Source organism: Alexandromys fortis, unplaced genomic scaffold (assembly GCF_014885135.2).
Source record: "Alexandromys fortis isolate MF-2015 unplaced genomic scaffold, M_Fortis_MF-2015_v1.1 scaffold_34, whole genome shotgun sequence".
NCBI classification, from domain to species: Eukaryota; Metazoa; Chordata; class Mammalia; order Rodentia; family Cricetidae; genus Alexandromys; species Alexandromys fortis.
In genome coordinates, this window is record NW_026067933.1 from 3,134,136 (window position 1) to 3,150,149 (window position 16,014).

The window sequence follows — 16,014 nt, forward strand, 5'->3', positions numbered from 1 at the left end:
GCAGGATCTCACTGTGTAGCCCACCCTGTCCCTAAACGCGAATTCTCCTCCTTCAGCCTCCCCAGTGATGGGTTACAGACATGTTCCACCATGTATAACTTGAACATTTTAAAGCACGTTGCCTCATTATCTGTATGTTAATTTCAATGTATTTTTGTAATTACAATAACATTCACTAACATTTTTACAGAAAGAAATTTCCATGTTGATTTATTTTCACTATAACCTAGAGGTTAAAGATATTATTATTGTTATAAACAAGGAAATGGAAATCCAGGCAGAGAGGGGATGGGCTTCTGATAACTCAAGTTTTGTCTATAAGTTCAGAAACTCAATGCTTTACAGCATTCATGCTTATCTGCCTCCATCTTCAACTACATTGGAGCAAAACTGATGAGGCTTTCAAAGTATTATCAACCTGTCACATATAGTAATCATTCAAGATTTATTTATATTTCCTCTTTATGTTATATATATTATATTCATTTATATTTATATTGTTTATACAGATATATATTTATTTATAAATCATTCAAGATTTATTTTGATAAACTATTGCCATCTGCCTCTGTCAAATCGCTTACACTAAGTTGTGGATTAACATTGGAGCCAAGACAGATTTAGAGAACTACTATCATGACATACCATAGGTGCCCCTCAATAGGTGATTTTCTGAGAAGGGTTTCCTCCACCCCCATGGAGAGTCTGTTGCTCTTTAACCTCTGCCACCTCAATAAATGGAACCCCAAGGAGGAAACAATACAGTGCCCCTCTTCCCTCCAATCCAGGTTAGAATAGCTACCTCCAATGGGATGGCAAGAAAAAGGAAGGGGCAGGCAATGGGGCTGATTTTATGTTCTAAAATAACTCTGACTTTTGCTTAGATTGTCAGACAGTAGTTTGCAGCCTGGAGAGATGGCTCAGTGGTTTAAAACACTTCCTGCGCCTCCAAAGAACCAAAGTTCAATTTCCAGCATCCATGTTAGGTAACTCACAACAGCCTATAAGTCCAGTCACAGGGGATCTGATGCCCCTCTTCTGATTTTCATGGGCACCATATATACCACACACATGGTGTACGTTCACCCAGACATATACATACACTTAAAATTAACTAATTAATTAATTAAAAGAATGACTGCTTAAAACTTTCTCAGGTCATCATTAAGGTATTCACCGTGTGTTGACGTACAGTCACAGCACTAACTTTATCAAAAGTACAATTTGAGACCTAAATAATACTTCTGCAAAACATAATGAAATTTGTGGTTGATAGATAGCAAAATCATAAGCTTTTTTAAAAACTTGTATTCTATTACTTTTCTTTTCTAGCCTGGCTCTCTCTTTCAAGTTCACTTTAAAATGAGCTTTGGGAATTTGATAGTCCCTGAAACAATGCTGCACTAACACAGCTGCTAGGGTCTTAATTTTAGCCTTCCGTGACGGCATTGGCTGTGAACAGCAAGTGAGACTGTGCAAGCATCTATCCTCCCAGGACTGAATTCTGACTAGCATTTCTACCCTGCTCTTCTCAGTGAGGACTCTCAGATTCTACTTTACTTTGTCCCCATTGTAACTCAAAGGTCAGGGGCAAGACGCGTAAAATACAACACATACTATTATTGTACGTGATTTATTTAATGCTATTTTTATTAAAATTAGTTATCATATTATTAGATGTTTATATATTATTATAGATCGCTGTTCTGGTATGAATTTCAGCAAAACATATTCAGAAACAACCACCTCTTATTACATTATGCTCAGTTTATGAAGGCTAACATCCCTGAACAAATTTCTCATTTGTACATTTATCAGAGTATTGAGGAGAACATTAAGATGCCTGTAACTAAGAAGCCTATTTGTGCTGCATTTTCTGGTTTAAATTAGCTTTTGTTTCTACTTATTTTATGGCAATTATTTTTGTTTAACATTTAACATAGAATTATTCTTACATCTATTATTTTAAGTCCATATTTACTATTAAAGATTTTAAAATCTAGTTTCAGAATTTTGCAATTCTCTTGAAGTGTTCAACATCCTTAGTCATCAGAGAAATGCAAATCAAACAACTCTGAGATTCTATCTTACACCTGTTAGAACGTCCAAAATCAAAAACATTGATGATGGCTTATGCTGGAGCGGATGTGGGGTAAAGGTAACACTTCTTCACTGCTGGGGGTCAGGGTGTAAACTGGTACAGCTACTTTGGAAATCAGTATGACAATCTCTCTGAAAATTAGGAAACAATGTACCTCAAGACCCAGCAATATCATTTTTGGGTATATACCCAAAGGATGCTCCACCATACCACAAGAACAGGTGCTCAACTATGTATATAGCTGCTTATTTGTCTTATTGCTGGAAACAACCGAAATGCCCCTCAACAAAAGAATGAATAAAGAACATATGGTACAACTACACTGTAGGAAAAAGTAAAGACATCTTGAAATTTGTGGACAAATGGATGAATCTAGAAAATATTATATTGAGTGAAGTAACCCAGATCCAGAAAGAAAACTATAATATATACTCATTCATAAGTATCTTTTACACATAAAGTAAAGAAAAACCAGCCTACAATTTACAATCCCAAAGAACCTATACAACACATAGGACCCTAATTGAGACATATGTCGATTTAATCTACATGGGAAGTAGAAAAAGACAAGGTCTCCTGAGTAAATTGGGAGCATGCAGACCATGGGATAAGGTTGAAGGGGAAGAGGAGGAAGGGACAGGAACAGAAAAAAAAATACATAGCTCAATAAAAATACAGAAAAGAGAAATAAAATAAATAAAAAAGAAGAAACCTCAAAAAATACTTATATCCATATATTTAGGTGAAACCAACATCTTGATGTGGGATGGTTGAAAAAAAAAAGGAAAATTGTCCGTTATTTCGTTTTTAGATTTTCCAATTTTGTAGAGTATAGGTTTTTAATAATATGACCTACTTCTATTAATTTCCTTGTTGTGTGCTGTTATGACCCCTTTTTCCTTTCTGATTTTGTTAAATTTTTGTTTTTTTTTAATTTATTATATTTTTAAAAATTACCAATCCAAGTTCCCACTCTCTCCCCTTCTCCCATTTTCTCCACATACCCTCCCACCTCACCCCCACCCAGTCCTCGGAGGGGATAAGGCAGTTTGCTTTGTGTAAGATCCAAATACCTCCCTACTATATCTAGGCTGAGCAAGGTGCACATCCAAAGAGAATAGGATTCCAAAAAGCCAGTATATGCAGTAGGGATAAATCCTGGTGCCACTGCCAGCAGCCCCTCAATCTGCCCCAGCCATGCAACTGTCAACCACATTCAGAGGGACTAGTTTGGTCCTGTGCTTGTTTTGTTTTTTGTTGTTGTTGTTGTTGTTGTTGTTGTTGTTGTTGTTGTTTTCCTCTGTCCTGCTGGAGTTCATGAGCTCCCATTAGCTCAGGTACACTATTTCAATGGGTGTAACCGTCATGGTCTTGACCTCTTTGCTCATATGCTCATTCTTCCCACTCTTCAACTGAACTTTGGGAGCTCAATCCAGTGCTCCTACGCAGGTCTCTGCCTCTGTTTCCATCAGTTGCTGGATGAAGATTCTATGGTGATATTTAAGATATTCATCAGTCTGATTATAAAGCAAGTCAAGATCAGGTCCCCTCTCCTCTATTGCTTAGAGTCTTAGCTGGGGTCATCCTTGTGAATTCCTGGGAATTTTTCTAGAGCCAGGTTTCTTGCTAACCCTATAATGGCTCCCTCAATCAAGATATCTCTTTCCTTACTCTTATCTCTGGTATATATACATACCATATTCATCTTTTGGGGTCTGGGTTACCTCACTCAGGACAGTATTTTCTAATTTCATTCATTTGCATGCAAAATTCATGTTTTTTTACTGCTGAGTAATACTCTAATGTGAAAATGTTCCACATTTTCTTTATTCATTCTTTGGTTGAGGGGCATCTAGGTTGTTTCCAGGTTCTGGCTATTGCAAATAATGCAGCTATGAACATAGTTGAACAAATGCTTTGTAGTAAGATTGAGCATCTTTTGTATATATGCCCAAGAGTGGTATTGCTGGGTCCTGAGGTAGATTGATTTCAAATTTTCTGAGAAACTACCATACTCATTTCCAAAGTGGTTGTAATGTTTGGATTTCCACCAGCAATGGAATAGTGTTCCCCTTACTTCACTTCCTCTCCAGCATAAGCCATCATTGGTGTTTTTGATCTTAGCCATTCTGACAGGTGTAAGATGGTATCTAAGAGTTGTTTTGATTTGCATTTCCCTGATTGCTAAGAATGTTGAACATTTCCGTAAGTATCATTTGTCCATTTGAGATTCTTCTGTTGAGAATTCTCTGTTACTTCTCTACTCCATTTTTAATTAAGGTATTTATAATTTTAATGTCTAATTTCTTGAGTTCTTTATAGGTTTTGGAGATAAGTCCTTTCTCTGATGTGGGGTTGGTGAAGATCTTTCCCCATTCAGTAGGCTGCCGTTTTGTCTTATTGACTTATGTGTCCTTTGCTTTACAGAAGCTTCTCAGTATCAGGAGGTCTTATTTATTTATTGTTGCTCTCAGTGTCTGTGCTACTGGGGTTATATTTAGGAAGTGGGGTCCTGTGCCCATACATTGAGGACTGCTACTCACTTTCTCTTCTATGCGGTTCAGTGTGGTCAGATTTATATTGAGGTCTTTAATCCATTTTGACTTTAGCTTTGTTCATGGCGATAGATATGGATCTATTTTCATTCTTCTATGTTTTGAGATCCAGTTATGCCAGCACCATTTGTTGAAGATACTTTCTTTTTTTCATTGTATAATTTTAGCTTCTTTATCAAAATCAGGTGTTCATAGGTGTGTGGATTAATACCCAGGTCTTCGATTCTATTCCATTGGTCAACCTCTCTGTTTTTATGCCAATACCAAGCTGTTTTCATTACTGTAGCTCTGTAATAGAGTTGATGTCTGGAATGGTGATGCCTTTGGAAGTTCCTTTATTGTACAGGATTAAGTTGTCTGTCCTTGTTTTTTGTTTTTCTATAAGAAGTTGATTATTGTTCTCTCAAGTTCTGTGGAGAATTGTTTTGGAATTTTGATGGTGATTGCATTGAATCTATAGAATTCCTTTTGGTAGGATTGCCATTTTTACTATGTTGATCCTACCTATCCAAGAGCATGGGAGATCTCTTCATTTTCTGGTGTCTTTTTTAATTTCTTTCTTCAAAGATTTAAACTTCTTTTCCAATAGATCTTTCACTTCTTTGGTTAATGTTACCCCAAGATACTTTGTTATTTTTGACTATTGTGAAAGGTGATGTTTCTCTGATTTCCCTCTCAGCTTCTCTATCATTTGTATATAGGAGGGCTACTGTTTTTTTTTTTTTTTTTTAAGTTGATCGTGTATCCTGCCACATTACTAAAGGTATTTACCAGCTGTAAAAGTTCCTTGGTGGAGTTTTGAGGGTCACTTATGTACACTATCATATCATCTGCAAATAACAGAAGTTTGACTTCTTCCTTTCCAATTTGTATCCCTTGATCTCCTTCTATTGTCTTATTGCTGTTGCTAAAATTTCAAGAACTATGTTGAAGAGATATGGAGAGAGTGAATAGCCTTGTTTTGTTCCTGATTTTAGTGGAATAACTTTGGATTTATCTCCATTTAATTTGGTGTTGGCTGTCCACTTGCTGTACCTTGCTTTTTATTATATTTAGGTATGTTTCTTGTATCCCTGCTCTCTCCAAGACCTTTATCATGAAGAGGTGCTGGATTTTGTTGAATGCTTTTTCAGCATCTAATGAAATGATCATATGATGTTTTTCTTTCAATTTATTTATATAATGGATTATATTGATAGATTTTTTTTTTGTATGTTGAACTAGCCCTACATCTCTGGGATGAAGCTGACTTGATCATGTGGACTTTTTTTTTTATGTGTTCTTGGGTTCAGTTTGCCAATATTTTATTGAGTATTTTTGCATCCATGTTCATGAGTTGGATTGGTCTGTAATTCTCTTTCTTGATTGAGTCTTTGTGTAGTTTTGGTATCAGGGTAACTGTAGCCTCATAAAAAGAGTTTGGGAATATTCCTTCTGTTTCTATTATGTGGAACACTTTGAGGCATATAGCTATTAGCTCTTCTTAGAAGTTCTGGTAGAATTCTGCTTTAAAATCTTCTGGCCCTGGGCTTTTTTGTTTGTTTGTTTGTTTGTTTGGGAGTTTTTTGATGATAGCTTCTATTTCCTTGTAGTTTATAGGTCTATTTAAATTGCTAACCTGTTCTTGATTTAATTTTGGTATATGGTATCTATCTAAAAAATTGTCCATTTCTTTTATATTTTCCAATTTTGTGGAGTACAGGTTTTTGTAGTATGCCCCAATGATTCTCTGAATTTACTCAGTGTCTATTGTTATGTTTCCCTTTTCATTTCTGATTTTGTTAATTTAAATGTTCTCTTTCTGCCTTTTGATTTGTTTGGATAAGGGTTTGTCTATCTTGTTGATTTTCTCAAAGAACCAGCTCTTTGTTTCATTGATTCCTTGGATTGTTTTCTGTGTTTCTATTTTGTTGATCTCAGCCCTCAGTTTGATTATTTCCTGTCTTCTACTCTTCCTGAGTGAGTCTGCTTCTTTTTTTTTTTCCCTAGGGCTTTCAGGTGTGCTGTTAAGGCACTAATGTGAGCTTTCTTCGTTTTCTTTATGTGGGCACTTAGTGCTATGAATTTTCCTTTTAGTACTGCTTTCATAGTTTCTCATAGGTTTGGATACATTTGTCTTCATTTTCATTGAATTCGAGGAAGTCTTTAATTTCTTTCTTTATTTCTTCCTTAACCCAAGGGTGGTTTAGTAGCTCACTGTTCAATTTCCATGGGTTTGTAGGATTTCTGAGAGTAGTATTGTTGTTAAATTCTAACTTGAATCTATGGTAATCTGATAAGACACAGGGGGTTACTCCAGTTTTGTTTTTTTGTTTTTTTTTTTTTTTTTAAATCTGTGGAGGTTTGCTTTGTTACCAAGTAAGTGATCAGTTTTAGATAAGGCTTCATGAGGTACTGAGAAGAAGGTATATTATTTTCTGTTTAGGTGTTCTATAGATGTCTGCTAAGTCCATTTGATTCATTACATCTGTTCATTCTCTTATTTCTCTGTTAAATTTCTGTCTAGTTGACCCATCCATTGGCGAGAGTGGAGTGTTGAAGTCTCATACTATTCGTGTGTGGGATTTGATGTGCGATTTAAGTTTTAGTAATGTTTCTTTTACATATGTGGGTGCTCTTGTATTAGAGGCATATATGTTCAGGATTGAGACTACATCTTGATGGATTATTTTTGTTATGAGTATAAAGTGTCATTCTCCATCTCTGATTGATTTTAGTTTGAAATCTATTTTGTTAGATATTAGGATAGCTACACCCATTTGCTTCTTAGGTTCATTTAATTGGAAAACCTTTTCCCAACTCTTTACTTGGAGGTAGTATCTGTTGAGGTGTGTTTCTTGTATGTAGCATAAGATTGGATCCTCTTTTCATATCCATTCTCTTAGCCTGTGTCTTTTTATGAGTGAATTGAGCCGGTTGATATTAAACGATATTAATGACCAGTGGTTGTTAATTCTGGTTATTTTTCAGTGGTAGTGTTTGTGTGTTTCCCTTCTTTGGGTTATGCTGGTGGGAGGTTATCAGATACCTGTGTTTTTGTGGGTGTAGTTTAGCATCCTTGGGTGGGTTTTCTTTCTAGTACTTTCTCTTGAGCTGGGTTTGTGGATAAGTGTTGTTTAAATCTATTTTTGCCATTGAATATCTTGTTTTCTCCATTGATGGTGACTGTTAGCTTTGTTGTGTGTAGTATTCTGGGCTTGCATCCATGGTCTCTTAGTGTCTGCATCACATCTATCTGGGACCTTGTGGCTTTCATGGTTTCCATTGAGAAGTAGGGTATAATTCTCATGGTTTACTTTATATGTTACTTGACTTTTTTTTTTTTTGTAGCTCTTTGCTGTAGGAGGGTCTTCTATCTATCTTTTGATTTCATTGGTTAATTAATAAAGAAAACTGCTTGGCCTGATAGGTAAGAACATAGGTAGGCGGGGAAGACAGAACAGAGTTGTAGGAGGAAGAAAGCAGAGACAGGCAGATGCCATGCTTCTCCTACCCAAGACGAACGGTGGTTAGACTCATGCTGGTAAGCCACAGTCAAGTGGCAATACACATTAATAGAAATGGGTTAAGCAAGATGTGAGAGTTAGCCAGTAAGAGGCTAGAGCTAATGGGCCAGGCAGTGTTTAAATGAATACATTTTCCGTGTTATTATTTCCAGGGCTAAGCTAGCCATGCAGGAGCCGAGTGGGACAAAAAGCAGGCCTGCTCACCTCATCACTACAGCTCTTAATATTCTTTTGTTTTGTTTTGTTTTTGTTGTTTGTTTGTTTTTTTGTTGTTGTTGTTGTTGTTTTTGTTTTTCGAGACAGGGTTTTTCTGTAGCCTTGGAGCCTGTCCTTCAACTAGCTCTTGTGGACCAGGCTGGCCTTGAACTCAAAAACATCCACCTGCCTCTTCCTCCCAAGTGCTGGGATTAAAGGCATGCGCCACCACCACACAGCTTAATATTCTTTCTTTATTTCGTATATTTTGTGTTTTGATTATTATATTGTGAGGGGATTTTTTTTTTTGATCCAGTCTACTTGGTGTTCTGTCAGCTTCTTGTACCTTCATAAATATATCCTTCTTTAGGTTGAGTTTTTCTTGGTCTGCTCTGTACTGTCAATGTCTGTCTCAGAAAGTCTTTGAGGTCTCTATAAGCCTCTTGTCCTTCCCTCCTGGTTTGCTCTCTTGGTGCTCTCTCTTGGTTCCCTCAGTGTGTAGCCCACTCTTAGCCCCCTCAGTATTATAGCCAGCTCTCAACTTTTAGGTGGGGTGTGGTTAGTAGCTTGGGAAGTCCAGTGGATAGGTTTGGGTTTGGGGGGAGCCTACCCACAGGAAACTCCCTGCTGACAGACTAGGAAAGCCAAGGGAGTTGGGGAAGGGGCCTGGGGTTTTGTCCCACTGTGGAGGTCCTAGAGAGTAGGGTGTCCCTCCAAGTGGCTGTTCACTCACCTCTTATGTCCCCTCAGTAGAGCAAGCTGTGTTTCAGAGTGCCACTGAGGTTGCAGGAGGATAGGCAGGTTTGGGGGCAGGGGGGTTCCAGTAGTTTGGAGTGGCTGCTGGATGGGGTTGGAGTGGGGGAGGAGGGAGCCTACCAACAAGGAACTCCCTACTGGCTGGCTAGGAAAAGCCGAGTGATTTTGGTAATTTTGATATTCTTTCTCTATCTTTTAGTTAGTTTGAATAGGAGTTTGTCTATTTGTTAGTTTTCCCAAAGAACCAACTCTTTGTTTCATAGATTCTTTGTATTGTTCTCTTTGATTCTAATTTACTGATTTTAGCCCTGAGTTTGATTATTTCTTGCCATCTACTCTCCTTGGGTTTGCTTGCTTCTTTTGTTCTAGAGCTTTCAGGTGTGCTGTTAAGTTGCTAGTATGAGATCTCTCAATTTCTTTACGTAGACATTTAGTGCTGTGAACTTTCCTTTTAGCACCACTCCCATTGTGTCCTAAGTTTGCATATGTCATGCATTCATTTTCACTGAATTCTTGGCTTTCTTTGATTTCTCTCATTTCTGCCTTGACCCAGTATTCATTCAGTAGAGAGTTTTTCAGCTTCTCTGAGTTTGTAGGATTGCTGATGTTTCTTTTGTTGAAATCCAGCTTTAATCGGTGGTGGTCTCATATATGCAAGAGGTCATTTCGGTTTTCTTGTATCTGTTGAGACTTGTTTTGTTACCGATTTTGGAGAAAGTTGTGTGAGGTGCTGAGAAGAAGGTATATTCTTCTGTTTGAGTGAAATGTTCTGTAGATATCTGTGAGAACCATTTGGTAACTCTAGTATTTCTCTGTTTAGCAGTTGTCTGTATAAACTGTCTGTTGGTGAGAGCAGAGTTTTGAAGTCTTCCATTGTCAATGTGTGAGGGTCGAAATGTGATCTAAACCTTAGGAATCTTTCTTTTATGCACATTGGTGCCCTTGTGTGGACTTTGGTCAAGCAGAGAATCTCCGCCCAAGTAGGAGGGGTGCTGAGACATGGTGACAAGGAGGAGGGGTACATTGGGGATAGTAGGGGAGGGTACAGAGAGAATGGATATGGTTCAAGGGCTAGCAGCCTATCTGGAGTTCTGGTAGCTAGTGTGCTCTCTAATCTGGTAGGGAGTCTCCTCTTGAGTTTACCTACCTGTTCTTCTGGCTGGTGTAGCCTGCACTTGAACCGGATTTAAATATTATTAATGAATTATTTTAACAGGGAGAATTATAAAAGTAGATCACAGAAATTTTCATGTTTTGTATTGGTTAAAATATTATGACAGTAGGTTGGGTGATGGCTCTGTGGGAAAAATACTTGCTTTGCAATTGTGAGAACCAGGTCAGTTCAGATCCCCAAAACCACACAAACATCTAGCAAATCCAAGGTCTACCTGCAATTCCCATGCTTAGAAAGCAGAGGCAGGGATCCTGAGAACAAGCTCACTGGTTATACTAGCAAGTCATATAAGGGAATTCTGGGTTCGAGTGGGAGACCCTGCCTCAGTATGTGTGGCAAAGAGTGATCAAAGAAAACCTCTAGCCTACACATGCACACACATGTGCAACTGCACACATACATGTAGACCACACACAAGAAAATATTTAATATTTAATAGAAAAGAAACAAAGGCAAGATCTAAAAGACAACACACAAAAAGATGATTTTAAAATTCTACAAGTGTATGAAAACTTAAGATTTTTTTATAATTATAGCTAAGCAAAGTAAAACAAAACTGAGAATAGAGGCATCCCCATTATTTTCAAGAAGTGTCTAAAACTGAAGTATTATTTTCTCCTCCTAAGGAAGCATACATTTTTAAAGTGGTTGTTTTCATTACCAGTTATGAACAGGCCTGGTCAAGTACCGAGCAAAAAATGAGCCAGACCTTTGCTGTCTCTACCAGCGATTAAAGTCTCAGAAGCAGACATGTAGTCACGTGGGACAATCGCTGTACCCCGTGAGCTGAAGCTGCTGGGTCTCAGAACTGCCGCCGGGGCCTAGTTCACATTGGTACACCAGACGTCCTTCCTCTCTAAGACAGGAAGATTCCCATCTGGCACAGGTCCCAGGGCTTTGCGAGCTTAGTTAATGCTTTTTGGGCTTCCCATGTGTGACCTATTTATGTTCTTAAACAGTAAAACTGTGACTTGTTGCTGTTGAGCGCATGGACCAGAGTAAAGACTGTTCTGAGAGCAATGTAGAGGCTTTGAGACACCCTTTAACCCCTTCATATTTCGAAGCGTATCCTAAGGAAACTTACTGTTCCTCACTGTGACCAGAATACCCGACAAGGAGTGGTGTAAGAGAAGATGGATCTTTCTGGGGTTATGGTTTCAGGTGGTTCTTTCTGTCATGGCAGGTCAAATCAAGAAGTAGACAGATTCCAGCCAGATCCGAAAGTTTCTAGAACTTTCTAAAATATTGAAGTAAGCCTCCAACTCACATAGTTTGGAGAGACACTTCCTCTCCAAACCAAAATAAGAATAATCATATTTCAGTTGAGGATTTATTTGCAAAGATCTTACCACACTGTTCTTGGGAATCTCAAAAATTAGGAGAATATCATCTCATAGTAGAATACCATGCATTTGTTAAAGACAAAAATCAAAGGAAACTATGATACAGTATGATGATAAATATGGTAATATTTCTGTTCATTACAAAGGAAATATTAGAAACATTTGCATTAGTCATGCAAAATTTTCATTTATGAGGAATTTTTCTTTTTGTTTTATAAGATTTCCTATGGTTTAGTTTAATGTCTGTTTCTGGAGTAATAAATGTCTGTTTTAGGTTTCATTTATCAATGGTAGAATTGTTCATATATATGTGATATATTTGTCATACCTATAAAATTTCTTATCTTAAATTTTTATTTTATTTATTATACTCCTTTTTTATAACACTGAGACATATGGTATATTTTTCAGGGGCATAGTATGTGTACATGTTTCTAAGAACTCATCAATTTCTCCTTTACTTCTCTATCTTCTTGCAGGCATTTGCCTGGTGGCCAGACTTATTGGCTGAGCACGCAGAGAAGTTTTGGGCTTTATTCACGGTAGATATGGATACTGCACTGGAGGCCCAACCTCAAGACTCCTGGGATAGCTTTCCTCTTTTCCAGCTACTTAACAACTTCCTCAGAAATGACAGTGAGTACTTGTGTTTCCCTTCCTATATGAAATGAAATATTATCTGTGAGTATGTATGTACATCGTCCAAGTCGGATCTCAATTAGAGTCAACATAGATAACCAGAGTGTTTATTGACTTTGCCTAAGTCTCTCAGGCCAGAGTCTGAGGGGAATGACATTACATTCTTCCCTGAACTTCAGAACAACTGCTGTCTGGAATAGACAGCTTTCTCTTGGCGTCTTGAGGATCAGAAAACCCATATAGTCTGGCACTGATGCAGTACTTGAGACTGCGTGCATCTCTGAGAGACGCTCCGTGTGTCAAGATTCCCTTTTAACATGCACCATGATTGAAATGTTTTCCCGAGAGTGGATTTATCTGCTTAGGTGATTGTAAAATATTGCTACGTGTATTACTTGTTCATTCATATTTAAAAATCAAAGAGAAAATAAGGGTCCTCTATTGAGACTGTTTCCCAGTATAATAATAACTTTCATAGTTATTCCAGTAGGTGGTCTAGCACCAGTGTGAACTTGGCTTTTATTAAAATAGTAGTATATAGATTCCTGAACCATTTCTATGATGGGCTTTTCCATGTTCCCCAGACTCAGTTAAGTTACCAATAGCTGCTCTTACCCTCTGTGTCAGGACAAGAGCACTCATTCCCTACTTAGTACAGTTCTTGCTGTTATATGCCTGCTGGATTCTGCCTCCTAGAATCTGGTCATGATTGTCCTTGATCCTGCAGAAATCTTTTTGCTAGAGTTTTCTGTTATCCTAGATCATTTAAATCTCCTTCACACAACAGGCCTTTGACCTTTCTGAGCATACCTCACTCCATTTCTGTGGGTAACTTTAAAGTGTGGTCCTCAGAACTCTGGTCATAATATCCGCTGAGTCACCCCTTGCTTCTCCATTGCCAAAGGCTGGTCTCACTCCATCTATGCTTTCTGTACACATAGAACTTTCTGGATCTTCAAACTCCACGTCCGTTTGTTATCTCTTTGAAAAGCATTGTTGCATTCTTTCCATTTAAAAGTTGAATCTTTGTCTTACAGTTGCGGTTTTAATTTTTTTTTAAATTACTCTTTGGTTTGGTTCATTGTTAGGAGCTGATATCTATCTCTATATAGTCGTTCATCCCTTTGGGTCTACTCCTCTCAAACTGAGAAAGAAACTCATGTGGATATGAAAGCATGATGCTGTACACTCCGGGTGCATCCCAAATTTTAGCACCAGCCAAACCATGAACCCTGTTATAGTGAGAAAGGCATCGTGTTATATGGTCCTTAACAGCATGGGCTTCAGTTCCATAGACTCATATCTCTGCCACTTGACCTTTGACAGCAGTTAACCTCTCTAGGCTATCCGGTCTTTATCTACAGAAGGACCAGGGTAATTACACTCATAGGGTCATTGGTGGTGAGGATGAATAGGATGATGACTGACATGCAATAGATGCTAAGGGGATATCGTGGATCCTGTAGGCTCTCCGTCTGTAATTTCAGTACTAAGTATTTCTGTCAACTTATTCATTCTTTTCTATTTCATTAAATTTCCAAAAAGTGTTTATTGTGAACACAAAGAACTGGGAGACAATTCCTACTTCAGATTTAGCCACAATGTCTTTGCTCAGGAGATCCTAATTCCACATTGAATCATTCATTTTGCATGTCAGCTTCAGCCAACTCAGAAAAGCCAGATGTGTTCCTTTCTAGCAGACAGAGGCTCTGGAAGCCTCCCATTTCTTGTTGCCTGTCTTCATTCGCAGTCTGCTGACAAAATGGAGGGCTGTTTAAAAAAAAAAAACTTTATCTTTTACGTATAACAATAGGCACATGAATTATGTATTAGGTCAGGGGTAAATAAGTATAGACATCTTTTTGAGACTGCTTCCTCCATTTGAACAAAAACACAAGGATAAGCGGGACTTTGGGGTTATGAGGAACTGAGTTCAGCCCAACACTGGCATGAGAAGCCAGCCATGGTGGTATGCCCTGTAATCCCAGTGTTAGAGACATGGAAACGGGTATATCTGTGAGCATCCGGGTATATCTGTGAACTTCACTGGCTGACTGCCTAGCATAAGCTGCAAAATCCAGATCAGTAAGTAACACTGTCTCAAAAAGCAATTCCTGAGGAAGGACACTGGAGTGATCGCTGGCCTCCACGCTTATGTGCACATGAACAAATGTGCACATACACACAAAGAAGTAATCGTATTAATCATCTCTGTTGGTTAATGTTCACATGCAAATGGTAAAGATGATTAAGCATTCAAGTTATATAAAATAACTTGGATTTTTCATATAGGAAAGTAAAATAGTATATAGATTCTTGAAATTTTTTCTTGAATACTTACAAGTATATCAATGATTTAATATTATTTTTATTTATTTTTGAGAAATATTCATGCATTTTCAAGTGTAAATGTCTGAAACATCAGAGTGAGAACCACAGCATTCTGTAATCTTCATTTTATTGTGTATGTATATATGTGTGCCCAGGTATGTGTATGTACACCACAAGTATGCATGAGGCCCACATAGGTCAGGAGAGGGCATCAGATCACCTAGAATTGGAGTTACAGGCAGTTGTGGGACGTGAGAACCAAATATGAGCCCTTTGTAAGAATAATGAGGGCTTTTAACTGTTGAACCGTCTCTCAAGACCCAAGAAAACCACAAGATTTTAATTTGGGGGTAGATTCATAAATATTGAGGTCATGGGGTTTTTTATTCTACTCCTATTTCATGTTGTCTTAAAATTAACGACAGTTTAGCATGTATGGTACTATTTTGGGTTATTTTGCTGTGCAGTCATAGATCCACAGAGAAGTATTTATTAGAGACCTCTTTGGGGCCCGGTCAAAATTGAGGGTGCCTATATCTTGGCTTGGATTTTGCAGTGATTAACAGATTTTAGAAAACATCAATTATTTCTAAGAAAAACAGCTCCTTCATGTAGTGAGGTAAATAAAAAGTTCCCCAGTGCCATAATTGCCTTTTGGTACGGGGAGATTGGTGCAGCCTAGGGAATTGAAGGAAGATGAACAATTTTCATTCCAAACTCACAAGTTTTGCTTCAAAAGCAAAGTCACTAAATAATTCTCAGCAGTTACTAAAACATTCTTTTTTTTTTTCTCCTGGTTGTTACTATCACTTTTGATGATAATCAAGACAATTGTAAATAATTGTGTGTTTGTTTTATTACATTCCTTTGATAACAATTTGGTGAAATCTGCTTAAATATTTAGTGTCAACTTAAAGTGCCCTCAAATCATCCATTTTGAAATCCATGGGAAAACATTGTCTTTCCTTTAGTCTCCCTGAAAGGGAGATTTACATAACGGACATGCTGTTGCAGTTTTTACCATATTGACCCAATTAGAGTTATTGTCCAAATCCCAATTAATTACAACTTAAACTAGCCAGGAACACGAGCAGCAGAGAGCTCTGAGTGCATCTTTATACAGATGATTGTGTACAGGGGAAGTGTGTGCTGCAGAGGGTGACCTGCTACTTACAGAGGATTTTAAATGATCATGGCGTATTACTAATAAATGATTCATCTTATATTTGCTTTTACAAAATTTAAAATGACTAAGACCATTCAAGATGAGATACCAATTATGATTTGTACCTTATAGGTGAACCGCTTTTACTGTCCCCATAAGTTACTTGCCATCATTTTGTATTGAAATCTTTTTTTAGTCTTTTTTTATTATTTTATTTTATTACTTTAAAAAACATACCAATCCAAATTC

The 16,014-nt window shown here is 37.6% G+C and overlaps 1 protein-coding gene across 5 annotated transcripts in view; it reads left to right on the forward strand.

Moving 5' to 3' along the window:
* The window catches only part of Cadps2 (calcium dependent secretion activator 2), a 533,470-nt gene that overhangs the window by 441,108 nt on the left and 76,348 nt on the right, over positions 1 to 16,014 (forward strand). For all 5 annotated transcript variants that reach the window (XM_050145948.1, XM_050145944.1, XM_050145945.1 and 2 more), the window contains one exon: positions 12,110 to 12,266. In XM_050145948.1, coding sequence (XP_050001905.1) covers positions 12,110 to 12,266 — 157 coding nt within the window. The remainder of the gene's footprint in view (positions 1 to 12,109; positions 12,267 to 16,014) is intronic.